General features: G+C 37.6%; 1 protein-coding gene across 6 annotated transcripts; it reads right to left on the bottom strand.

Annotated features, from left to right (window-relative positions):
- Positions 1–27058, bottom strand: LOC127972878 (rho GTPase-activating protein 32-like). Of its 6 annotated transcripts, none has more exons than XM_052576783.1 (22): positions 26839–27019; positions 23817–24013; positions 20829–20916; positions 20645–20739; positions 20468–20552; positions 13392–13478; positions 12108–12245; positions 10657–10749; positions 10044–10166; positions 9883–9960; positions 9388–9469; positions 9026–9175; positions 8818–8920; positions 8202–8346; positions 8020–8102; positions 7468–7575; positions 7236–7381; positions 6927–7128; positions 6682–6827; positions 5548–5622; positions 4628–5278; positions 1–3099 (listed from the first exon to the last, which is right to left on the bottom strand). In XM_052576783.1, the coding sequence occupies exons 2-22, from the start codon at positions 23903–23905 to the stop codon at positions 842–844; spliced, it is 5025 nt and encodes a 1674-aa protein (XP_052432743.1). In that variant the 5' UTR covers positions 23906–24013; positions 26839–27019; the 3' UTR covers positions 1–841. The 6 variants fall into 6 exon arrangements, with proteins under 6 accessions (XP_052432743.1, XP_052432742.1, XP_052432744.1 ...); XM_052576782.1 differs by having other exon boundaries at positions 23817–23998; XM_052576784.1 differs by having other exon boundaries at positions 23817–23934.

Genomic DNA, 27058 nt, shown 5'->3' with positions numbered 1-27058 from the left:
TGATTTTTAATAAATAACTTTAATGATAGTAAAACAAAGTAAACACATTTTTTTTTTTTAAATGCACAGAATCAACTTAAATAGATAACAGTACATGCTTGGTAAAAACTAAAATAGCAGTTGATCAGAACATCATACACTCCATAAGTTACCATGTAATGCTTACTGCCATTCAAATGAACGGTGGGTGAGATGAAAGCTCACCCACATCTTTGACTCAATGAACATGATTAAATAAAATGAAAACTCATCATGTCTAAAGCGCCCATTGTTATAAAGTGCATGATTTATAAATGCAGAGGTAAAAACTTCTCGGGGGGGGGTGGGTTAGATTATGAACTTTCATGGTTATTCAGACCATATACGCTGATGTCACTGACATATATAACTGTTTGATTCCACAGTCATGGTAATACATCAAAAACGTATACTCTTCAGCCAAAAACACAAGGCAATGGCTCCTATATATTGCACCTATGATACATTCGAAAAGCCTTTGTTAATTTTTCTCATCATATTTTGAGTATTTTTGACCTCTGACCTCTAGTAACAAAATGACACAACTAACAGAACACACTTTAACAAATCAATCAGAGTAGCCATAATAACCAAATGCCATATTATGTGAGTGAACTTCCTTATTTAAGCAGTGTCTACTTAAGTTGTTTGAACTGTAATATATAGAGTATGCAGTGCATACAGTGAAAGACACCCTTCCGTGAACAAATAAAACATATTTTTTAAATATTATATTATCTGATTAACAATAGAAAACCACTGCCCTGCAGAGGTCATAAAATTCTGGTTAATTTGTTTTAGGTATTTATTTATTAAAAATCTGTTATTCGGCATAAATCTGCATCTCGGGTCTGAGCTCTGTCTGATGAAAACCTGTGTGGCCCACAGCTGTGGTGTACAGTCTGTTACTATGAAGTGGCATGCAGCCGTAGTTTCGGAAAACACCCGATCTAGTTCGGCTGGCCTTAGGGACTTTTGGATGTAGGGATACATAGCTTTCGGAATAGTCAGAGTGAGATGGCACATACATACTATGAGTTCTTGTCCTGCTTTGGGAAGAAAACGACAATCTGTGATCCCGCTCCAGAGTCATTTTCGCTTGACCAGATGGATGGCGTGTTTTGACACTCTGCGATCTCTTAGACCTCTGAGGGTCCCTGCTTATTGCACAAACGTACCGGTAGTCTTCTTTAGGGTTGCTTAGAGTCTTATACATCAGCCTGTCCTGGTTGCGGTTTGCAAGACCAAAACTATCGCTAGACCCTGTATGTTTGAAGTCAGGGCAGCTGTATTCCTTATGTAGGGTCAGGTTGCGTGGCAGTGCTGTGGACTCTAGCCTGTGTTGAGGATAGTTGTGCATGGATCGACTCTGCTTCATTATAAAAGCCGATTTGGCTCCATGCCCACCGCCATGCCTGTCTGACTTTGAGGGCACAGGCATATCAGGCTCAGAAAGTGGGTGCTCTGGTGAGTAATGTGACACCATGGTCACCCTGTACTTCCCATCAGCCCCTTCAGTTGAAATCAGCATCTCCTTCCCAGAGTTTGACCTGCTCCTAGTGTGCATTGTTTCTTGGCACTGGTGGTCGCCTCTTACAAGATGGGGCTGGGACACAACTGGACCAAACGGCCTTTCTTTGGCTGTGTTTTCTTGCCTAATGGACTGACTGAAATGTCGATCAGATAAACCAGAATTAGAAACCTCGTAAAGAGAAGGGTTCTTCATTCTTGGCTGGAGACCAGCATCTCTGGTCATGAAATCAGAATCGTTGTTCACTGGGAGGTTGCGTAGAGGCTTGTGGTAGTTCTCGGTACTACCCATCACCTTTGATGAGTGAGAAGGCAGTTTGCTTAGCGTGTAAGATCCATGACTGTTCTCTCGGTATTGACTGTATCGAGCCTCTGAATAGGGGCTGTACCTGTACCGAACCTTCCCATCTTCAAAGTAAGCTCGCACTTGCTGGATGTCGGTTGGTGGTGGTTTTTGATAAGGTTTGCTCTGGCTGCCTTGACGCTGAAGGAAGAAAAACTTGTCCTCTGGTGGAGTGTGCACTGAACGCACCCTGCGAATAGTGGGGTAGACGGAGGCTCCATCTAATGGCGGATACCTTGGTCCTCCATGTTTATAGAGACTGACTGAGTAGTCTTCCCTTTGACCTTTATATTTAATGGACTGGTGCAGGGATCGTGGCGCAAGGGTATTGCAGTAGCTTCTTGAGAGAACTTTGGGATGGGGACAACCATCATCAGGCTGATAATAAGGGGTGCTTTGCCCAACTGGACTTGACCACTGTTGGGAGTAAGCAGACCTTTGGTCTCTTGGTTTGTACTGATACACCACACTCGGTGGAGTACTTGGAGCTTGTGGAAGAACTTCATGCACTGAGGCAGGCATGGACGTTTCTGCCAATATGGCTCGAAAGTTGGCAGCATTAGCAGCCTGCTTGTTTTGCAGTGCTTCAATGGCTGAATGACTATCCAAGGAAGAGTATCTCTCTGAAGGAGTTGGTTGTAAACTTCCACGTAGTTCCATCTCGGCATCAATGCTTGATCCACCTCCATCTGTACCAACTCCAACATGGCGGATGTTATCTCTCATTGTTGTGTGGCTCCCCGAAGCCTGCTGAATCGCTGGATTTCTGCGAGGACAGAAACCCTGAGAGGGCACATGGGCACACTGGCCACCAGCTGGTGCATCACAGCCATCAGAGAAGCTGAGTCCACTCTCACTGCCATGGCAGGCACAGGTGCTGCGTAGGCTGCCGGCATCTGTGTGGCTCTCAGTAGACATGGTGCTTGATGGATCTGGGAAGGTCCTGTTAGAAACATATCGTTCCTCTCTATCAGAGGACGTCTGTAGAGGAGGAGGAAATTGAAGTGTGAAGAGTGGGTTCTGATGATGAACTGGAGAAATAGGTGTGGGAGGTTCAGAGCTCCCACGTTTGCTGAGTCGAGTGGCCTGTTGGGCAGATTCAGCTAGTGCTAGAGCTAGCATACGAGCAGCACTCTTTACTGCTGGCTGGGGAGTTATGAGAGACACAGACCTCACCAACCCAGGCGTGCATTCAAATGTCACTGCACCTAGATGAAGAAAAACAAACCAAAATACTTATAAACAGAGGAACACATAGCTAAAATACAACTTAAATATGTGGTTAAATGCATGGTTAATTTTCAGTTTTTTTCTTACAGATATCCTGTGCTAAACATATTCCTTTAGGTAAAATACTAACTTAACTAAGATTGTTAGTTTGATCTCATTGACATTATTAGTCTCTATCCCAGCATATTGCTTTAAGGAAAATGCTAGTTTAGGTAACATTAGCCACGATTCATTACCATTCAAATAGTGCAACCTGAAAATTTCAAAATGAATATATGCCTAATGGAAATATGTCAATTTCGCAAAAACTCCCAAATATCAAAAAAAAAAAAAAAAAAAAAAAGTTTTCACAGGCACATGGTTTTTCAGGAAATTAGAAAAAGGAATATATCACAAAACTCTAATGGTAATAGATTTTTCTGCATTTGGTCACCTGGCATACTGTATGTAAGTCACATGATCATTCTTTAAATGTACTATAAACACCAAGACACATCTCATACATGGTTGCTTTCAAGTATTAAGGGCTTTCCTTGCCATTAATGCTTAGATAACCCCTTATTTACACTGCACAGGTCTGTGGTGTATTAGGCCGGGTTCAGACTAGACAATATTTTTTGTCGGTCATGATAATCACTGTGTCAGATTGCATGAGTTTGACTCCCCCTTGTTGAGTCATGGACAAGAAACATCTCAGACTACATGTTGCTTCCCAACCATTCATTGCATGTCGTCTTTAACAACACGTGTGATGTCAGAGAGAAGGCGGAACTAGCATCTGCCTTACGAAAAAAAAAGAGTGTAAACATTGCTGAAGCGCTTCTGCTATCATTCACCAGCATTTTGATTTTTGTTGTTGTTGTTCTGTCGTGATAGTCCCTTGATGACACTTTTGCCGCAGCTCCACGAACATTTCCTTCATCTTATAATTCTACCTTGCAGCTTCCCTTAAAATGCATTCATACATCTCCTTTGATTAAAAATAATAGCTAGTGCAGTGTCTGCAATATACTTAAACCTACCAACATCCCTTGCCATGACTTATCGCAAGAGGAAAAAAATATGTTTTATTAATTATTACTGGGTAATGGAATCATCATCAATTCACAATAGGTTTTTATTGACATTTATAAAATATTGTAAAAGATTTGCACAAATCTGTAATGGAAATCTGGCTGTTGTTAGAATGTTTTCTCTTGCAAACATTCCTAACAAAGGGTATTCATACCCTTAAGCTGGCTGCGGGGAGAAGTTTTGATTTTGTCTTGTTAAACTAATATAACAAAAAGTAAAACATTGCGAAAAAATATTAGGGCTGTAAAAATAGTTGAGGTTCTTATTTTTTTTCTTTTGTAATTAACAGCTTAACACATTCTGTAACTGTTTTAAGGAGAGTAAACAAAATAATGAGTGTAAGTGTTGTGTTAGGCAGTTTTTGTGGATGACACTTGTAGTGGAACATATTGATAATTTCATTAAATGTATGAATACAAGAATGGTGCTGACCTGAGTCAGCTCTTCTGTGCTCCTTGACTTCTGTAGATCTACTTTCTGCTTTGCAAAAGCTTGCAGAACGCTGATGGCCTTCACCACCTTTTGTGGACACACTGGGCTTTTTCACGAGGGCCATAATGTCAGAAGGGCAGGACACAGTATTACTCTTTGCCACTGAGCTCTTTCCAGTGCTCTCATGGCCAGTCTTAGAGGTGCCCAGTTCCAGATTATTTAAGGTGACTGGCACTTCAGAGGGTTTGTGATTTGCATCTTCAGAGCGCAGTGGGATAAGATCAGGTTCCTGGGAGGGACTTGTGACTTTGTCTGAAGTCTCCGACTCTGTATGGCTGCTCCCCACCTTCCTTCGACTACCTCTTTTCTTACTGTCAGGTACAGTGGGATCAACCAGCTGTGTGGACTGAAAGGCCAATGGGTCTATGTCTAAGGTGGCTATGCCTATAAACTCAGCATCTGCTGCAGGGTGAGGTGGAGATATAAGAGCTGGCACACAAGAGAAAGAGGAAACCGTGTCCTTCTTGTGGTCTCTGAGACTGGAGCGAGAATCTCCAGTCAGTCTGCTGTCCAGCAGCTCCTCATTGAAGGAGATTGATAAAGCATCACTGGTGGAGAGTGGTCGACGTGGACGATATAAATTTGATCCACCTGAGTCAAAACATCAGAGATCAGCCTATGGATGAGTAACAACTGTAAAACAGCTTGTATTAAAAAGGTTCTGTGAGGTTGCCTTTTCTCCTAAATCACACATAACAATAGCATGTCAGCAAAAAACGGAGACACATTAAGTCACAGAAACAGATGTGATATATCAGGAAGCATACTTCAGTGTTATGTGGCAGCTGTGAGTGGTATAAAAAAAAAGCTTATAACACATTTAAGTATGGAAATGGAAAAAAGCGAAACATGATTTTTACCCTCAATGTTATGTGAAGAGGACAGAGATTCTTCACTTTTAGCAGATCGTAGTGTTCCACTGTCTCCTCTTCCACCTATTTTTTTTAGGTAATTAATACTTTTATTCAGCAAGGATGCATTAAGATGATCAAAAGTATCAGTTAAAACCTTTATATTCCTACAAAAGGTTTCTACTAAAAATAAAATGCTGTTCTTTTGAGCTTTCTGTTCATCAAAGAATCCGGAAAAATATATTTCATAACATTAAAGGGATAGTTCACGCTAAAATGAAAATTCTGTCATTAATTATTACTCACCCTCATGTCTTTCCAAATGCGTAAGACCTTTGTTCATCTTCAGAATACAAATTATGATATTTTTGATTAAATCTGAGAGCTTTCTGACCCTCCATAGACAGCAAAACAACTGAAATATTCCCAGGTCCAGAAATGCAGTAAGGACATCTTAAAAACAGTCCATGTGACATCAGTGATTCGATCGTAATTTTACAACGCTATGAGAATACTTTTGTGATTCGGTGGAGAAGAATTGTTGAATAAAATCATTCTTTTCATTTTTTTACAGATATAAAGTATTCTCGTTGCTTTGCACAATTACGGTTGAACTCCAGATGTCACATGTACCATTTAAACGATGTCCTTACTACGGTTCTGTGCCTTGAACATTTCAATTGCATTGCTGTCTATGGAGGGATCACACTGGAACACATCTTAATTTGTGTTCCAAGGATGAACAAAAATCTTACAGGTTTGGAAAGACATGAAGGCAAGTATTAAATGACAGAATTTTCATTTTAAGCAGAACAACTGTTTTCAACGTTGAAGAAATGTTACTTGAGGACCACATCAGCATATAAGAATGATTTCTGAGGATCACGTGATGTTGAAGACCAGAATAATGATGCTGAAAATTAGATTTTTCCATCACAGGAATAAATTATATTTCACATTATTATACAATTACAGTAAAAACAGTTTGGAAAATAGTTCTTTCTAATGAACAGTTCCCTCTTTTTTTGGGGGGGCATTGTGTATAATGTGAAAATTATAACTAAAATGCATTCTAGGTTAGGCAGCTCACTAGGATTTGAAATGAATACAGGTTGATATTAAGGAGGAGAGTCAAAGCTGTACCTGGAAGGGGAGTGGTTTTCATCTCATTGGGTTCACTGGGATGACGGTGGAGTTTGGGCTTGGCAGTAGCAGAGGACTTTCCCATATTAAAGAAGGAAAACAAGTTTCCCACAGGAGACTTCTTCGCCTTGGTGGAGCCTTTTTTCCTATATTTACCAGCAACAGTAACCGGTTACTACCTCACATGCACATTTTTTCTAAATGATGAAAATAGTAAATACTAAAACCAGTCCACACTGACAGACCTCTCAGAAGGGAAGTCGATGACGGTGTGGAACTTGCCCTGCAGTGCTGCAGGCCCCTCTCCCACATCAATATACTTGCTGTCCGGAGACACCGGAGAGATGAGCTGGGCTTGAGTCCGGGCCTGGGCTTCCTCTAGAGAAAGCAGCTTGGTGGATGGAGAGCTCACCAGTAGAGACTTGGGTCGAGCTAAAGTAGTGTGGCCTGTGTATTCAGGTTAGAGTTATGAGCTCATTTAAAATCCTCATTAGTAGAGCTTCATCTAAAAATCAATTCTGGTGGGAAGAGAACTGCAGAGGCTCATTTCTCACCTGTGCTGTGACGGATCAGAGTGCTGAGTTTGGGACTGAACAGAACGTCGACGTGATTAAGGATGAACTCTACAACGACCGACTGAACACGCACTTCCATGAAAGCAGAGGTGCCGCTGAAACACGCCGACTCAATCTGTTTAGACCTGCAACAATTGAGGAACAAGGAATTAGTGCAACATTTTTGACACAAATCGCGTCTTTACGGACAATCTGGTTAAAACAAAGTTACCGGAGAAGATTTGGAGCCCAGACGATTGCAAGATTTTTGTAGTGCATGTTGGTGACGGCACTGTAAGTTCCCATGCAGGATAAATGTCTCATGAGGAACTCGAGAGTCCTGGGAACAAAGCATTAAGACAAAGATTTCATTATGTATTAATGGCACATTTCACCCAAACATAAAAATTGTCATACTCCCTTGTCAATCTAAATCTTTAAGACTGTGTTTCTTTTGTGAAAGAACATTGTTGTCCAAAATAACCACTGGTTAGTGGTTTCCACTGACTTTGTATTAACAAAAAATATCGTTCTTCAAAACATCTGTGCTACACAGAAAAACTAAAGTCAAATAGGTTTTAAATGAGTAAGCTAATGATGACATAACTTTAATTTGGGGGTAAACCATCACTTTAAATCTAAACAGAAACACACATTTACATTATATGTCACATATTAACCCAACACCTGAGAACACACAAGAATGATGTGATCATCTGATGAAAAGAAGAGAAAACTGCACTTCTCTTTGTCATCTGTAGAGGATGCTGTGCGCTCATCTAACCTGTAGTGTGGTGGAGGAAGCTGCTGTATGACATCATGGACTTTGACCAGCCTCTCCTCTTCAGTGGCTGCTGATACAGCATCCTGGGAAAATAAGCCAAAGCATCACCTCTGTGTTCCAATACTGGTGCTCCACAGCTACAGAACATTAGAGTTTCCGTGTGGAAGTGGTTCGATGCTTACTGAGAATTTCTCATAGAGCTGGTAGGTCAACAGTGGGTTGGGCAGCTCCCGGAAGTAGAGTTTGCACAGTGATCCCACTGAATGAATGTCCTGGACGTAGTTGTCCTTAGTAAGATCTGGAACATGCTCCGAGTCAAACTCGTGCCTATAGATACAAGAGGGTAATGCAATTTTACTTGAGCCTGATCATTTTATATCTATATTTGACTAAAAACCTGAAAAAAAGAAAAAAAAGAAAGAAAATAAAACAAAATAAAATAAAAATATAATGGTTTCCAGGAAAATATTTAGCACAACTGTTTTCAACATTGATAATAATAAGAAATATTTATTGTGCAGCAAATCAGCATATTAGAATTATTTCTGAAGGATCATGTGACAGTGAAGACTTGAGTAATGATGCTGAAATTTCTACTGAATTAATGACATTTTAATTATATATATATACAAATTGAATAATTTTTCTTTTTTTAATGCAATACTAAATATTTTCAAATAAATGCAGCTTTGGTAAACATAACACACTTACACTTATTATACAGACACCAAACCTTTGAACAGTAGTGCATTTTAATTTCTATGAACTGTCCAGGCATGAACAATGAATAAACCTCACCTCAGTTTCTGAATGTTTGACGAAATCCCAGATAAGCGGTAAATTCCGTCCACGACTCCATGTTTCTCAATAAACTCAGTGCAGCTTCTGATGACCTGTGGAACTGTTGGAGCAACACATTAAATCTGCACTTTTAAATTACACAAGAACATTTCAATGAAATATTTAGATGCAATAAGCATCCCCTAACGTCTCTCTCTCCTCTCACCATCATGGCCCGAGTTAAGCAAATGCTCTCCAAGGTCACAGCCGAACACTCTCTCTTTCAGGATACCTCGTTGTTTCAGCTTCTGCTTGGTGGGACGCGACTTCACGAACGTGCGCAGAAATGTGATCAGCTTGCCATGCTTCTTAGACACTACAGAAAATGAAAATAACTTTTAAATCAACGCTGCCAACTTGTAACAAACCGTACCTCTAAATATGCTAAGGCTGACTTAAAATTTCATTTGAAACTGAATAAATTATAAACCTATAACAGAAAACTGATATAGGGGGGAAATGTTTTCTTATGCCTTCAAACAAAGTCTTAGTATTATAAAATACTAAGAAAAAAAATTAAAAGTGTACCTGGTTTGGCCAAAGAGTTGGTAACATTTGAGGGTATTTTCTCACTAATTAATTCCACACATTCAGACGGAAAAAATCCCACCTGTGAATGGAAAAATAATAGACTGACTGAATGCTACATAGCTCACTTCATTTCAACAAGGGCTAAATTATCATAATTAGGCGTACTCTTTAAACGGTCTAAAATTTCTTAAAGACACAGCTGTGAATACGTCTGTGAATCCCTCTGTACATAAAATTTACAATCTTGCTGCAGCACAATATGATCCTGCATATCAGTAGCAATTACTCTATGACACATTTATCACCACTAAAATTCCTCCCTTATCAGCAATGGAGTAATATGACTGTAATGAGTCGATGTTTTGTCTCAGATGTGACATAAAAGCTGCAAAAACAAGTTTCAGATGTAAAGCAAAGTGGTGACAGTTTCCAACACATACAGGCTTTTTCATGAAACTCATAAAATAAAATAAAATAAAAAAGACAGCATACTTGAAATCCATGTTTGCCCCTCCACCAGCCAGTGTCTTCTTTAGGAGGCATATCAATCACTGAAACTATGTCTCCAACCTTTTGAAGAGAAATTAAGTTTCAGTTACTAACGGCAAATCCAAAAATATTATGCAACTAAATAAAAAATTATATGTATATACCTCAAAAGACAGTTCGTCTGCTGCTTGGGCGATATATCGCTTTATGACATGGGCCGCAGCTACAGCGGGAACATTAATAGAGGATTCGTCATGAACCAGCAGGTGATTCCCTTTGTTATCAATCTAGGAGAGTGAAGAAAAACGAATCAAATATATGAACACATGCATATATTCAGCAACCAATAAAACATCACCTTACTGTATGCAATGACTTCATATTTCCTTTAACGATGACTCGAAAGGTGCAACATCAGTGTGAAACACACACAATATGCTGGGAAAGAGCAAACCCATGCGACTGAGCACGCCGAGACAAGTAAAGTCAGGTGTCTCTTATCCTTGTTAATGACTAACTGCATATAAAAAGTGGGTGTGAACTGTTGTTTTATACACTAAGTCTGAAGTCTGTCCTAAAGTGGGATTGTGTTTTATGAGACACTGTGAGCAATTTACTTTTGTTAAAGCAAAGGTGGCAAACACACCTCTTTTGTTAAACACCATGGTCAATTCACTGCCAATCGTGTCTATATATTAAAAAGGCAGGATTTGGGCAGGCAGCCACAGGAAGCATTCAGGTGTAGTGTAGGTTAAAAATCAGGAGTGACATCAATACCTCCATCCATGTGAGTGCTGGCCCGCAGTTGATCTTGTTATCAGCGATGGCTGAGAGACGGGAAATATATGCAGTAAGCATCTGGGAAAGTGTCTGTAGAGAAAGAACAGAGACCGAGCAGGGATAATAAACAAAAAGACACTTTTCAACACTCTCAATGTGCTTGCTTTGAGATATAAGCCTTTGATCCAACACAATAGCTTGGTTCTAAAGCCTAGCGGGTGGCCTTGTTGTGCGCTATCCACAGCCATCTACTGTACTTTCATCAGTTAGGGAGCAATCTAACTGAAATGACCCTCAAAACAGTGATTTAATATGATCTATATAGGCAGCAACACAGTGTGACACATACATCTCTGTACAGGAAGCATGTGTGAGTTTGATGTTAGCATGTTGCTAAGCTAACTACGCAATATGTAGCTCCACCACTTTTCTGTTTTATGTCTTCCAGTTTGTATTTCCACAGTGTGAAGGTAAGATTTTACAAATATATGAATTGTATGAATTCCGCTTTACTGCTATTTGTTATGACATCTTCAAACATTACGATGCTCATGATAACTTTTGTGAACTCTACAATAAGTAAATCCACTTCACCAGCTAATTACTCTTCAACAGTGATGCTATGGAAATATATAGATTTTCTGCAATATATGCACAACACACAAATATTGCAGGAGGTGGGCTCCAGAAGGAAAAATTACATTTATTTTCTTCATAGGGAAAGTGATTTTTGACAATAATCTTTTAAAGACAGGCCTACTATGAGCTTTGAAGTTGTTAATCGATGGTATATGCTTTTGTTGAAGCCATCAGCCTGCATTATTTGAATCAGGTTTAATAACGCATGGTGGAAAAACTACATTACCCATGATTCTGCAAGGAAGAATCTAAATAAGCGAATTGCACCAAATGAACTCCCATGAAGTGTTGCAAATTATGTAATTTGAGTACTACTTAAAGGGGTCATATGATGCCATTTAATTTTTTCCTTTCTCTTTGGAGTGTTACAAGTTATAAGATCTTTAAAGTTGCAAAGACTAAAGTCTCAAATCCAAAGAGATTTCTTTATAAAGTTAAGAGTCAACCACGCTTACCTAAAACGCCTCGTTCTAATGATCCCACATTTAAGTCACTGCATGGGAAGATTTACACAACCATGCTTAAGCAAAGAAAGGCGGAGTAACTTTGGTATTCTCTGTTTCCATCAGCGCCAAGTTGTGGAGACACTGTGCATTTCGTTGTGAAAGCGAAACTAGTTTGTCCATCCATCCACATGAGGATACAACTAGAAATCAGTGGTTAAGTTGTATTTACAACACTGTTTGCGGAACAGTTCAACCCAAATATTCAGATGTGTGCAGCGCATTTAATGAATTTTCACTACACTGGGACTGCCTTCACCAAGGATACATGTAGACAGTCAATATATGTGTGTGTGGTGAACCAACCTCGGGTTTGTCCTTCAGGATGTCTAATCGGGGCAGCTCAGGAAGCTGAGAGAATCTTCTATCATAGATACAGAGGTGAAGATGCTTGTCGAGAACACGAAACTCTTTGTATGAACGCCTCACTGTCCACTTACGACCCTAAGACACATGAAAAGCAATGAGAGTGAATGTAGAAGATCAGTCATTCTTAATCAAGAAGAGAGAGTTAGACTGACTTTCGGCTTTAAACATTTTTTAGCAAGAAACTAATTCAGCAAGGCCTCACTAAACTGGTCAAAAGTGACAGTAAAGGCATTGTTAAATATTTCAAATAAATGCTGTTAGTTTGTCCTTCATAAATGAATCCTGAAAAAACATTAAGCAGTTCAACTTCTCAAGGTTGACAAAGTTAGAAAACATTGATAATAGAAAGAAATGTTTCTTGAGCAGCAAATCAGCAGATCAGCATGATTTCTGAAGGATAAAGTGACACTGAAGACTGACAGTAATGATGCTGAAAATTTAAAAAGCTCTGCCATCGATGTACTAAATTACATTATAAAATAAATCAAAAAAGAATAAATGATGTAAAATTTCATGGTTTTTCTATGCATTTTTGTTTCAATATGTAAACAATATCTACTAGGATATGTCCACTGTAGTCTAAGCCTATAGCAGAATCGTAAACTCTCTTTTGGTTTATACATCTTTGGTTCTTTCATTGCATGGTAGCATCATAACACCCAGTGTTTGGTTAAGGAGGCTGAATTCAGTAGCTTATGTCTGTGGTTTGCAGATTTCATATAACTGTAAAACAATGAGATTTGCTCCAGTGGTGGAACAAACGGTTCAGAAACAGCACAGCGGGACTCTTCTAAATCCTTTCAGCTTTTAGAAGCACAAAAACTGCCTTTTAATTCATATTTTTAGAAATTCTGTGGACGACTGTAAAAACCCTCCCAGAGCCCCATTGTTTTAGTAAGAAATGCAGGACCAAGAGTATTTATATTTTCAGTTTTGTCTTCATCTTGGCCTCAAAATCCTCTTTTAAAATCCTGTCTTTTCCTAAACCCGGAAACATTCCATGAAACAGATAAATTGCTGTCCAAACTGCATGCGGTTGGCCGGCCTGTTTGATCTGAAGCTCTTAAAGGTCTTTTTATAACTTCACCATTTTTCCAAGGCTTAGCTTGTACTCAGTTGCCATAACAAATCAGTGATGCTGGGATGAGATTTCTTCTGCTCTGTCACACAGAAAGGGCTACAGAGGTTCTATGTGAAAATTACTCTGTGAAACAAGCTTACCTGGCAACAGATCTGGACCAGATACACTGACTCCTTTAAGTCCAGGCCATTGTGTGTGAAGTCGTTCTGATCCTCAGATAAAGACAGCTGTGGAGAGACACAGAAAGCAAGTCTGAATTTTCACTATCCTTTCATTCGCCTGTAATATATGCTACAACAAATGAACAATATAATGTCAAAGGGAGACAATAAAAGCAATAAACATTGTTACATATAAACCACACATCACAGTGCTCCATGTGGCACCAAAAGTTTAAAATTGCAAAATTGTGCACGGCTTAAAAAAAAAAAAAAAAAAAAAAACTAACCAAAATATTATCATGGCTATAAAATTATCATTTCGGCTTATTCTCGGTTCGATTTTGTTTATTAATGCTGATCTTATGTTGACTTTTAACCTTTAAGCAACACAGCTAAATATTTTATAAAAGACAGCTTAGGTTTCTAATGATAAATAATAGATATTTCTTAAAATGTAGTTTAAAAAAGCATTGTGACATTTCAGGCATCAGTGATTTCATGCATCTATTAAATAATCACCTCAAGAGCAGTTGGTCATTACAAACAGAAGAGTAAGTAAGTTGTGAGAAACATTTATATGCTATATATACAAAATTCAAACATGAATTTTCAATCAAAAGTTTTTAAATATCTGTTGGGCAACTGTATAATGGCATTTAAATGTAAAAAAAAAAAATCTGATATGAAAAACAAATATACTAAAGTAAAAAAAAAAATACTAATAACATTGTCTTCTTTAACCACTTCAAATCCAAAATTTAGCCTGCACTAAAAAACTTTCAGCAAAATGCAAAGACTGTAAAACATTCAGGGCAAAGACAGAAATGTGAAAACAGTAGAAGAAATTGACTTATTATAGCTGAAATCATGCTATAAAAACATAAAAATGAAAAATGGCAAATAAAAAGCTTGATGAAAGGTCATCAGCTCCAGAGAGAGAATGAGAGAAATGCAGACACACTCCTGCTGCTGGGAAAGCAGTTGTAGCACAGCTGAAACGTGACAATGGATTTTTAAAGGCTGCTAAAACAGCAGGCCCTGATGACTGACCTACAGACAACAAGACATCTATAAACCACAGAAAGAAGAAACGGCTGCAGGTACACCACCCCTCAAAAGCACAAAGCCAACACATCAGGGAAAATTCCCAAAACACTAGTGTAGCAGTTCCAGTGCTCAGAAGTTTCCACAGCTGCTGGTTGAGCCCAACATTATATGTTCCTCCTCTATAAAACATCCCAACATCTACTTGTCCCTGAAAATGTAAGCCAACCCATGAGCCCAAAAACTGATGTGATTCAGGGGATTCGATCTGCAAATTAAACATCCAGTAAGGCAAACTCCTTTGTAGTGTCTGTTGTAATTTACTTCTCTGCATCATCTCAGAAATGCAGATTCCCCATGCATCATTCAACACACACACATCAGCCTCCACATCAAAGACAAGAACTGCATCCCTTTAATTGATAGAAAATGCTGAGCCACTTCAAAGATGCATTAAACAAATGAAAGCATCGATTATTTATAGAAAGAACTAACAGAAAAAGACAAGCTTTAATGACCTACTTAGGCTCTGAAGTTCAGTAGAGTAATATCAAACATCAACATCTTTCACCCATGCACAAATTACTGGACACAAGTCCATTAAAATAATGTCAACATTAATATATTCCTACATCCTAATACATCTGCTTGAATTTAAAACGTGGATCAATAAATCTGGTTACGAAACACAAAAATGGCCAAACAATAATTTTAAAAAACATTTTCTGGTTTTATTTTCCAGTAGAAATAAGTACAAATTAAATGAACTTAAAGTAGATTTACTTGAAATGCAAAACAGTGTAAAATATTAAGGCTCATTTTCAGAGATTATATCTTAAATCGAGCTTATTCTTGTTGTAGAAAAAATGTGACAAAATCTAGTGAATCAAACTTGTCAATGAGGTAAGAAAAATTAAACGTAATATGATGACAAAAATAAACAATTATAAAAAAAGTCTCTTACACAATTTCTAAAGTACAGCAGGGAAAAGACTAATATTGCAACTACAGAACATCACACAAAATATGTCATGCAGTGTAGTACATATACATTTTTTGTATGTTTTTGACACTACACTGTATGCCAGCAGAACCCCATGACAAAGCAGCCAACCATTTCCATATAATTATTCCTCTCCTAATGAAATAGGATGGATACTCACTGAAACGCCTTCGGTCTCGTCTTATCGACATGCACAGGCCGATTCTGACAGATCCAACCTGATAGTTCCCTATAGTCTTGCACATGAGCCTTTCCTTATTAAGCCTCTCTGCTGATGTTCTGCACGGCTGCTGCACGCAGACGCAGTAACCCGTCACACACACCCCCACAGACCAGCAGCCTGTGCTCAGTCAGCCCAGCTCATCGAAAACAAACGGCCTGATTCACAGCAGAATGAAAATCAGCAGCGCGCTGCAGTCAAAACACGTCCTGTCTGAGACACGGACCTTTTCCCGTCTTCATCTCCTGCAGTAGAGGGATGTGCATGATGCTGTGTCTAATTAGAACTGAGGAAGAGGACAAATATAGAAATGGAGCGCCCTCTCGCTCCACCATCTTAGCCCCTCCCTGCGCTGGATGTTGGTCCTCCCTCTGAATCCATGCAGAACAGAGCTGCGCTTTCAGATACCGACCTCAGAACAGGAGGACATGTGCATCGATCTTGGATGTTGTTTGGAGTTTAGTGCAGCAGTGTTTAAAGTGGTTGTGGGATTTTAACATCAGGCATCTAATGGTTACCCCAAAATATTACCAAAATTGCTTATTTTACAAAAGTAACTATAATCATATCACTGCATCAGAATATTGTAGAGATTTGGGGTTGGCTCATTTCATTCGGCCTAGCAAGCAGACAATGAATGATGACATTTCAACTTCCTACCCATGCCCTAGCAACCAGTTACAGAGCCTTAGCAACCAACCCATAGACTTCCATTAAAAAGGTGAGAGGTATATCTGTGGAACAGAACATCGTAGAGACAAGTAGGTGGCCTCTTTTGACTTGTGGCATGGGGGTTGGTTTATATCATACATACTGACAAGCAGCCTTTGGAATGTCATAATTGGCAGCTGCCAAGCCACTCCCTAACAACCAGAAAGAGTACCCTAGCAACCATTTAGCAAAACCTATATCTTGTAAAGATATGGCACTTGGCTCTTTTGACTCATGTTAGCAAAGACGACTTCCAATATGCTACACATGCTAGCAGTGAACAGTCACATGCTAACAGAGATTAGCTTAGTGTTAAAACGTACATATCTAGTTATTATTATTATTATTATTATCATTCATCATTATTATGCTTAACTAATAATTCTACACCAAATTATTACAATTTCCAATATTTACAATTTCCAGGCTCACTCTCTGATGATGTTTTTGTTTACGAAAAATGTATTTGATAACTCAATAAAAAAAAACATTTCCATTTCACATTTCCCTTTCAACATTTCATTTCAATGACATTTAAAGACTTTCTTTTTTTTTTTACATATTTCTGAAACAGGAAATTAAGACGGGACATGATGTATAAAAAATAAATAAAAAAACATTCGCACAGGGTATCGGCATCAGCGCTTGACGGAGGTCATGTCTGAAGCTAACACACACACACACACACACACACACACACACACACACACAGGTGCATGCATCTCAATAAATTAGAATGTTGTGGAAAAGTTCATTTATTTCAGTAATTCAACTCAAATTGTGAAACTTGTTTATTAAATCCAGTGTACACAGACTGAAGTTTCTGTCACCAAACCATTCTAATTTATTGAGATGCACCTGTATTATATTAATTATTATTATTATTATTATATAATGCCTCTGCATTTTAAAACACCACTGGACGCCACTGATATATACACACACACATACATACATAAATATATACATATATACATACGTACATATGTACTGTATACACACATATGTGTATGTGTCTGTGTGTGTGTGTGTGTGTCTGTCTATATATATATATATATATATATATATATATATATATATATATATATATATATATAAATAACAAATATTAATTTAAAAATTAAAAAAAAAAGAATACAAATTGCAGTTTTGGTTTAATAGTGCAAAAATACTTCCTGTCATTGTCTGGATGTGATAAACAAACTTAAATGAGAAATACAAACTGCCCAATGAGCCCATGTTTCTCTGACCAAAACCACTTAAACTCACACTGTAATTATGATTTTGCAACTAGGAACTTCCCATGAGTCATCAATATTTTTGGTTCATATTCCCAGAAGAGAAAGAGAGGGGAGTATATTATTTTGACAACTTCAAGAAGTACACTCACTTACAGAACAGATAACCTCAAAACAGTGAATGCTGTGGAGAAAATGCCACTTTGTAACTTTACCATGACAGACTCTGCCTAACCACTGGTTTGGAAAATTCCTCAGGAAAAAGCATGCCAAATTTTTTTTCCTTTAGCTGAATCTATGAAAATCCCAGATCAGCTCTAAACTTCTTGCAATACAGAATAAAAGACATAAGCGCATTTAAGATTATAGCACCTGGTCTGGTATTTCCAACGGTTGATGAAAATGGGTAAAAAGCAGACACCAAAGGTCAAAGGCCACAGCTTTATGTCACACAATCTGTGGATTAAAATTCCACTTGTATAATAAATTGCAGAAAAGCTTTTTCAGTAACAATAATCCACCAGGGAATTCCTCAAGTTACTTAAAAGCTAGAAAGAGTAACCCAGTGTTCATGAGTTGACCTTTTCTCCACGGCTAATCTACAGTGCCATAAATTACACAAGGGTTGTCAGCAATTCACTCACGTCATGCATCTTCTCTTAAAGACGCATACCAGGTTTATTCCTACTGTATGTTTTTGAGATGAGCCCAAAGTCTTAGAGAGCAAAGTTAATCAGACTCCACTTCAGTCAAAAATATGATAAATCATAATCCAGCGTTGACCTACTTCATAAGCATAAATCTTGAATCCAGATCCATCTATATCATATTCTACAAGACTTCATGATCTTTAGTTTTCAGTAAAACTGACTTGATGCCTTGCAGTTTCACTACAAAACCATGATGTTGGTCAACCTTGAATATCAGTATTTCAAGATCAAGAGCTCCCTTCTGTCCGAGACGATTTATAGTGGAAAACACACAGACTTAATCAATGCCCCAACCAGCTGCTCATATAGAGACGAAGGTGACTGTTCTCAGATCAGTGAAAGCTCATTACAGCATCACTGAATTTGGCCCAGTTCTTCATCTGTCTCCATCTCTCTCTGCACTATAGGGAGGAGGCAGGGATCCTGAACGCTCCTCTGTAAACCTGAGCCGAGGAATGTGGAACATGCACACCACCTCTGGGAATGCAACAAAGGTCTACATAAAGACGCCACAGAAGGGATGTTAACTCAATACCCTATTCTTGGACTAAACACAGACAAGGTTATTCTACAGTGGTATAAAACCGTATTCAGATACACAAACTACAATTCAAAATGTATTTAAGGCATTGTATTCAAAATATGGAACCAGAGTCAGCTGCAAACAAGTATTGTACTTGGTTTAGGATAGATATTCATGTTTCACCAAATAAAATGCTTATTCAGTTTGAATTTAACATTACTGAAACCTAAAATAAGAGTTTCTGTGTGGTGTGATATCGGAGCAGAGGGGGAAATAAGCTTCTGTCTCACATTTCATTTATTTTTTTATTTGCACAAAAAAGCACACATTATTTTAAGTATCATACTATTATAGTTTTTGTTCATATTTGTAATTTAATTTTATTTGTAGAATTTCTGCCTTTATTTGAATTTTCTGTTTGACATTTTAGTTTAATTTAGTTGTGTGTTTAAGTAATAATTACTTAGTTTTTTTTTCAAGTAGTTTTATTCATTTTTATTTTTAGGTTTAGTTTTAGTTATTTACAACTAAATTTATTATATACAACTGAAGGAAAATGAGAAATGTTGCATTGGAAACTATCAGAAATAAAATAAGTCAATTTTATTTCAGTTAGCATTTATTCTATTTTAAGTAACAAGTTTATGGTTGTGGTTGTAATTTTAGTTATCTGTATTATTACCCCTGAAACACACATTCATGTTTACATAAATCCACCACAAAAAAATTAATAAATAAAATCCATCTGTATTTTCAAATGTAAAATTTTAAACAACAAAAACTGCTGTTATCTGTTACGCATTAATTGATATAGTATCCGTCAGCTGCTCAAATGTGCTCATGAGCTTTGAAAGCAACAAAAGAGAAACAGAACTAAAGGACATTCCTCATGAAACATCAAATTTCTTATTTAGCTGCCAAGTTTCGAGCGGGAGAGTATCTGGCCTCTGCACTCCTCCAGCCCCCCTCTCACAGTGTGTCAGTGTGACGTGCTCAGGAGACTGAATGCGATCTAACAGAACAGGATTCTGTGCGACCTTGAGAGCTGAAATGCACAGGATGATGGAGGCGCAGAGCACAGAGCTGTAGTACGGGAGAGCAAACTTCCTGTTCCTCAGTTATGACGCCATACTCTGATCATGATGCATCGAAACCAACACCCTCGGTTCTCAGAACAGTGTACTGTACACACAGCAACGACTGAGGAGGGGCTCAGTGGTATTTACTGCTCTCTGCTGGAACCCAACAGCATAACAACAAAATCTGGTAAAATAGAGGAGTCAACGGTTTACAAATATTGGCATTATCTGATGAAATGGACAATGTTAATGTTAAAAGACGTTTGCATGAATATAACAGCTTGGGGAGGAACAATGCCGTTGAAATCCAAACAGCTAGCCAAGATGTTTTCCGTAGTTTAGCAAGTAACCTGACAGAGACCAATGTGTATGACTTGTAACTTAAACCCACAGCCCTAATTTCAACACGATGGATAATCTGTCACCAGTGAAACCAAGACCACAGCCAAGGGCCTAATTAACACATTCCCGTCAACCCTGAGTGATCATGGCCCTCAGCAGGACTGCATTTCCCATAAAACCCTCACCTGCACAGAGCCAAAGTCAACATGCTCATAGTGGAAGTGGGCACATTCCGCCAGCCTGGGAAAATGGCCTTTGGTGAGGGACAGTCTGCAAAACAAAAAGAGCTCATCAGTATTCTGCTCCGTGGGTCTGGAAGAGACTAAACCAAGAACTCTTCCCTTGAACATATAAACACCTACTTTTTGACGTTCTTGACCTTCATGCTGGCCGTGCTGGCACATGAGCGCAGAGAAGATTCGGCAGGCAGTTCAGGGACCATCGGAACTCCTCGTGCCTGCATATACGAACACACACATGTAAACAAACGATTACGCAGAACTCTAAACGCATGAAGCGTGACATACATAAAGCCAGCACACGCACCATAACAGCAATGGCGTCCTCCCAGCCTGCAGTCTCTGCTGGCTGCAAGCTCCTATCTTCCTCCCCCTCATCCTCCTCTGGGTGGGGCCTTAAAGAAAAGAGAATCAGAGAGGGGTATGTTGAAATAAGCTGATGCTATGACATACATACATACCCCTGCATGGCATCGCATCGCAGAAAGCAATTACACCAATGAAATGAGCTAGGATTGTTTTAGAGGAATAGTTCACCCAAAAATGTTTCGGACCTGTTCCACTCTTCTGTAGAACACAAAATAAGTGGTTTTGCAAAAAGTTCAAGCTGCTCTTTTCCAACCAATGAAATCAGTTAGTGACCATGGGTCGTCAACTTCTTAAAAAACTCCTCAAAGGGCCTTCTAAGGCTAACAACAGGGAACAGGCCAAAAAATGACCTTATTTGCGATCTTAACAGTTAATATTTTTGGGGGGACCTGTGATACTTTTTTTCAGAATTCCTTGCTAAAAAAAAAAAAAAAAAAACTTAAAAAGAACCGTTTATTCAAAATAGAAATTTTGTGTAACAACATACACTAGTATTTAAAGCAAAAAAAAATATTTCTTATATTATTTCTTATATTGTTAAAAATATTTCTGTTTTAAATAAATGCTGTTCTTTTTAACTTTTTATTCATCAAAGAATCAAAGAAAAAAGTATCACAGGTTACAATAAAATATTAAGCAACACAACAGTCTCCACACTGAGAATAAATCAGCAAATTATAATGATTTCTGAAAGATCATGTGACACTCAAGACTAGAGTAATGGCTGATGAAAATTCAGCACTGCATGACAGTTTTTTATTTTTTATTTTTTTTATTCCTCACTTTTGGCTGCCTAATCAAGCAGGACATGAAGACAATAAAGTAACCAAGCTAAGAGGCACCACTCATTACGCGGGTGAAGAAATAACCAACCAATGAGCTACAAGTTCACCAAGGCCGAACTGTGTCAATAACACAAGAGTAAAGCTGCTCAACAAACACACACCGGTCCCAGTGCATTTTCAGTGTGTCTGTTAGGATCTTGTATATAGGAAAATTACAAAAACGGATTTGTTAATGAGGGTATTGAACCTTATATAATGTCTTTAATCAGTAAGTAAAGCTGTTCAGGATGTGTGGAAGTTAAACATTACACAAACCTATTATGTGTGAAAATAACACTTTATAAGCCAATCATAACGAATTATACTCAAAAGTTACATTCCTTTCTAGTCTCCAAAAGTAAAATCTCCTATTTCACATCACATCATGAAATGATCTGTCCATTTCAGAAATTGTCGAGTGCATTACCCAGTTCACCCTGCAGCTAAGAACATGGCCGAAAGGGTCGAAACAAGGAGACGTTACAGAAGATCAGATTAGTGGCAGTTAAAAGCACACTATTGTATGTTTTGTGATACACAAGGATATCGCTTCAATCAGTCACTCAGGCAGTCACAAATGAATCCACCCTAAATAACAAAGAACAGGGCTGAAGTGTAACTTGAAATATGATGCACTACTGGGGTAAGGAAAGGTGAGCTGGAACAGCTTTAAGGATTGGGAAGCCTTTAGAATGGGAATAAAAGGCTGGAGTGTTCATTCAGTAGACAAATGAAAATCAGTGATTTTGTTCCAGAACATCCCACACTCGGTGAGACTGACCGATGATGCCTGATCCTGTTCATGGAAGAAAGTGGCAAAAATGACAGTCACAGGTGCAGTTCTGAATAACTAACTATGGGTCAATGATTAATGAGAGTGTTCACGGTGAAGTAGTTTGTATCATGTTTAGTCAATATTTAGACAATGTATTTGGTCTACTGTTTAGTCAATTAAAATTGTTGACATTTTAGTCAGATTTAGTCATGCTGCACACTATAATGGTTAAACTGCTAATCATTTTGATCAAAATTATAATTGCAATTATCATGACTGTTGCCATTTGAAAAACTGCTGCTCATGTCAACCAATGAACAGGATATTTGGATATTCTTTGGATATTCTTAAAAGAAAAGAAAAGAAAATGTAGGATATTTATAATTTAATATGTTTCTGAAAAAAAAATTACACTGAATGACTAAAGTGTCATGTTATAAATTAAGTAAAAAGTAATAATTTTAATATATGTAATCTTAATCATTAGTTTAAAAAAGGTAAATTTTTCTGTTTTATTTATATCATAAATGGTTAATTTATAAATATCAAAAATTAACATTGCCATAAAAATGCCAAATTATGTGCTATTTTACTTTATTGATATTTTACTTGACGAAGGTCTACTCTGCAATGGTCTTTTTTTTCTTTTCTTTTTTTTTTGATGTACTGATTGAATAGCGTGATTTTAATTGGGGGGGGCGGTGTCAAATATATACCGCATATATTTTAAAAAAAATAACAGTACATAATGTAGTACTTAATTTCAAGATTTTCCTCTCAAGACATTCTATTTTAATTTATCAGACTTATACTTTATTACGATATCAGAACAGTTATCACCCTGTTATTTTGTTTGTATGAATTACATATTTAATGAATGAATTAACAAATAGCATAAAAGATGTGTCATGTCACTGACTATTACGTTAAAGCATGCCTGCTTCTTTTGGGATGTACAACACGTTCATTAATTAACTCTTTCCTTGTTATCATCTCTGTAGGGCACCAGTTGCACACAAATCCCCACTATAATTTACTCCTCAGGGGACAAATTCACATCTGCTGCATGCAGTGCTGCTGAAAAATGCCGTCTCAGAAACAGAATAAGGTGACTGGTCACATGACACACGAAATGCCTGTGTGTGCAAAAACCATGCACTGCACCTGATTATGCAGAGATTCAGTCGAATGTAAAGAAAATGCCTCATCTAACCTTGCAAGAGAAGCGCACGCAGGCAGACAAACGCTATACGGCATATCTAACCATAATCGAGCACCGCAGCAGCCAAAGCACACTGAGAGGTGAAGTACGCAGGCTGTTACTCACCCTTCACAGGGATCATGACTGCATGCGTCTCTCAGAGGTGTTGGAGCTCTGCTGTATGTCGCTGCTGCAGTCCCGCTGCACGCCTCCATGATACTGAGTCACTGCAACAGCTGCCCGTCTGTGAGGGGAGGGAGGAGACTGGACTTCAACATAAACCTCCAACCTCGGCAAAGGACGAAGGCCTGTGGCAGAAAAATCTTCACATAATTGAAAAAGAAACAAACATGGAATTCATGGAAAATGCATTTGTTTTCCCCGATTAACCGCCCGACTGACAGCTATGGAGTTTTGTCCTCTGTTGAGGAGGTTATGTTTTAGCGATTACTCTGAGACGTTACATGTCACAGTTTTAAGTCTGGATGTCCCGTACAGAGCACGTTCAGGGCTTTTCAGAGATAACAAATGATTGGATGTTTCACCATGACCACTCACTCTCTTTGAACTTTAAATGAAAATATGACCTTCTGTTATTAAACTGGACATTCATTTCACACGTCCACTGTAGAGGACACCAGGTCTTAAAGCATGTGTATTATACACATTTTTGGGAGACACAACTAATGAATGAAATGCAGAACTACTGTAAGTGTTGAGGCTATAAATAAAAATGTTTTATGTGTTATATCTTTAGCAAGCATTTAGATAAACTTAACTAACCACGCTTTACACAAATGTTGTTACAACAGCTGAAAGTGTCTATAAAGGTACCAAATGATTAGTAAACATTTATAAATGTAAAAAATTACAAATCATGAATAGTTGGCAACTTATGGCAAAAATATGAACAAATAATTAAAAAAGTGATTTGTAAAGATGTGTAAATAGGATGAATTCAGGTCATTTTTGGGACAGCTTTTGTAATTGAGAGGACTACACATCAAGGTACTAATGAAGTTTAATGACATTTGAAAGCATTAACTACTGATCTATTAAGCATTATGTAATATTTGTTACTAATTAATGAAGCTTTTACTCATTGCAAACCATCTGTAAAAATCATTTTGAAGATTTTTAAAAAGTGCATGATTGTGTGAATTGAAAATGTAATGACATTTGTCAGTTCCATTAATTATCTGTTAATCGTAAGGTAATGTTTAATAAGTATATTAGTAAACATTAACAAGCACATTATCTCATATTTCTAGCTATGTGAATATATTTTTAATAATGATCTGCTAAGCATTATTTGTCAATAGTTTGTCAGTGAAGTTGTTCTAAAGTATTACCATTTATTCCAATATATAAATTTATATTATGTATATTATGTTGTTATGTATGTAAATGGTACATTTCATTACTTTACATTGCCATAACAACTTTATGTATACATATCACAATATGCATTGTGCATGTTAAATTTACCAAAATAAATGTTATGCATGAACATGTTGGATTTATTTACTTACTTTATATTGCCAAAACAGCATCAAATGCTGCATTCATTTAAAAAATAAATAAATAAATAAATAGATAAGTAAAGGTTATGTGATATGGTGGATTTCTTATTTTTATTACCATAATAGTGTCAAGGGCACATATATTTGTGTTGCCATTGCAACACAAATATATGTAAACAAATAAATATTATGTATTGTGGATTTATTTGTTTACTTTATATTGCCATAACAGTGCCAAAGGCTGTACCAATTTAAACAAATAAACAAAGTCTGTTATGTCTACATGTGGTAAAATAATTGCTTTTTATTGCCATAAATAATCAATATTAATCACAAGTGAATGTTCAGTGATGCATGGCCGTGATGAATACAGGACTTATATGAGACTTACACAACTATCCGCTATGACATCAATAATTCAAATGTGAAGAATATAAACAAAAGGAGTCCTGGAATATTGAGACACACCCACGGTGACAGTTGAACCACGACTGACATGCACAGAATTTAGGATCTGTTGGTTCTGATAGAGTAACGAGATAGAAACCACAAAATAATCCTCTCACACTCCAGCCCTACTGTCAGAAGTGCTGACAGGGAGAAGCTTGATGTTGACTCAGCAGAATGAGCCCTCCCCGACAGGAAAGACAGCTCCGTGTGAGCAAGCAGGCACCTGACAGAGTTCACTTTACCTTCACTACATAAGCACACAGTAGCTCTGGTGACTAATCCAAACCAATTTACACAGCCTGTGTGACAATATATCTCTTTTCAACAGGCTGCAAGAGGACGCTTTGGATTTCAGTATCTAAAAATATGAGCAACTGTTTGTGGTCTGTTTTCTTTGATTCACAACAGAATATAACAGGGTTGGAATGTCTGAAACTACTTTAAAATGGGATTTTAAATGTATTTTAAATATTATTTAAAATTAAATATAATTATTAATAATAATTGATTAGCATATTTAATTATTAGTATTATTATTTATTGTAACTTGTATGTGTGAGTGTATATATTATTATATATAGATTATATTTATGAATAAATATTTTATTTTTAATATTATAATTTTTTAATCCATTTTGTGTAAGGGACTGTCTGGAACCTGTACATTGATGTGGTTGCTAAGCGACAGACTGTCTTGAAATTGGTGAGTTTTGGATCCTGGAATTCTGATGTGGAATGTTTACAAACAGGAAACAATTTTCGTGCACATGCAGAGGTTTATTGTTTAGTGACCAAGGAGGTGGAGAAGTACACCTTATTCTATAATTATGTTGAAATCTTGCTTTTGACTGGTAGTAATAAAATTAGCAATGTTGTCTAGTCAACAGCATGTGACTTTAGTACTTCCGGACAGGGTCTTTAGAGTTTAGTTTTCTATAATGAAGACTCGTTGTATGGGTTTCTTAATTAGGGCTAAACAGTTTTAGGAAGCTTGTTATTAACCACGGAAAGTAAATAAATTGGATGTATTAAAGGAATTTATAACGTCGCAGCTATTTGACCACTAGCAAAAAAGACGCAGTGTTTATTTCTGGATATAATACTGTAATAGCTACAAGCGCGGATGCTTCCTAAATCGCCAGCGAACAGAGGAATGATCAACACGAGTTACTCACCTGTCTGTGATTGTATCAGCGTTACTTCCCCAAAACAAATCCAGCAGTAGTTTCCCTCTAGAACAGAGCCTTTTTTTTTTTTTTTTGAATGAATGAATGTGAAAAAGAATCAAAGCAAAGCACCCTCCATCGCGTGTGAATGAATGAATGAGCTCGGTCTCGAGGAAGGACACAGTAAAAGTTCGCTCTCGCGCGTCACCTGATAAACGGACTGCGTGTG

This window comes from Carassius gibelio, chromosome B15 (assembly GCF_023724105.1).
Source record: "Carassius gibelio isolate Cgi1373 ecotype wild population from Czech Republic chromosome B15, carGib1.2-hapl.c, whole genome shotgun sequence".
Lineage (NCBI taxonomy): Eukaryota > Metazoa > Chordata > Actinopteri > Cypriniformes > Cyprinidae > Carassius > Carassius gibelio.
The sequence above is the reverse complement of the archived record's forward strand: the minus strand, read 5'-3'. Positions and strand labels throughout refer to the sequence as shown.

What these genes read in the sequence shown, in the direction of transcription:
- LOC127972878 (XM_052576783.1), bottom strand. Translation starts at nt 23,905, where the DNA reads ATGGAGGCGTGCAGCGGGACTGCAGCAGCGACATACAGCAGAGCTCCA. An exon ending in GGGGCAAACATGGATTTCAA is followed by an intron (nt 9,470 to 9,882) that starts GTATGCTGTCTT and finishes TTCCATTCACAG; the next exon opens with GTGGGATTTTTTCCGTCTGA. An exon ending in CTCTTCACATAACATTGAGG is followed by an intron (nt 5,279 to 5,547) that starts GTAAAAATCATG and finishes GTTTTGACTCAG; the next exon opens with GTGGATCAAATTTATATCGT.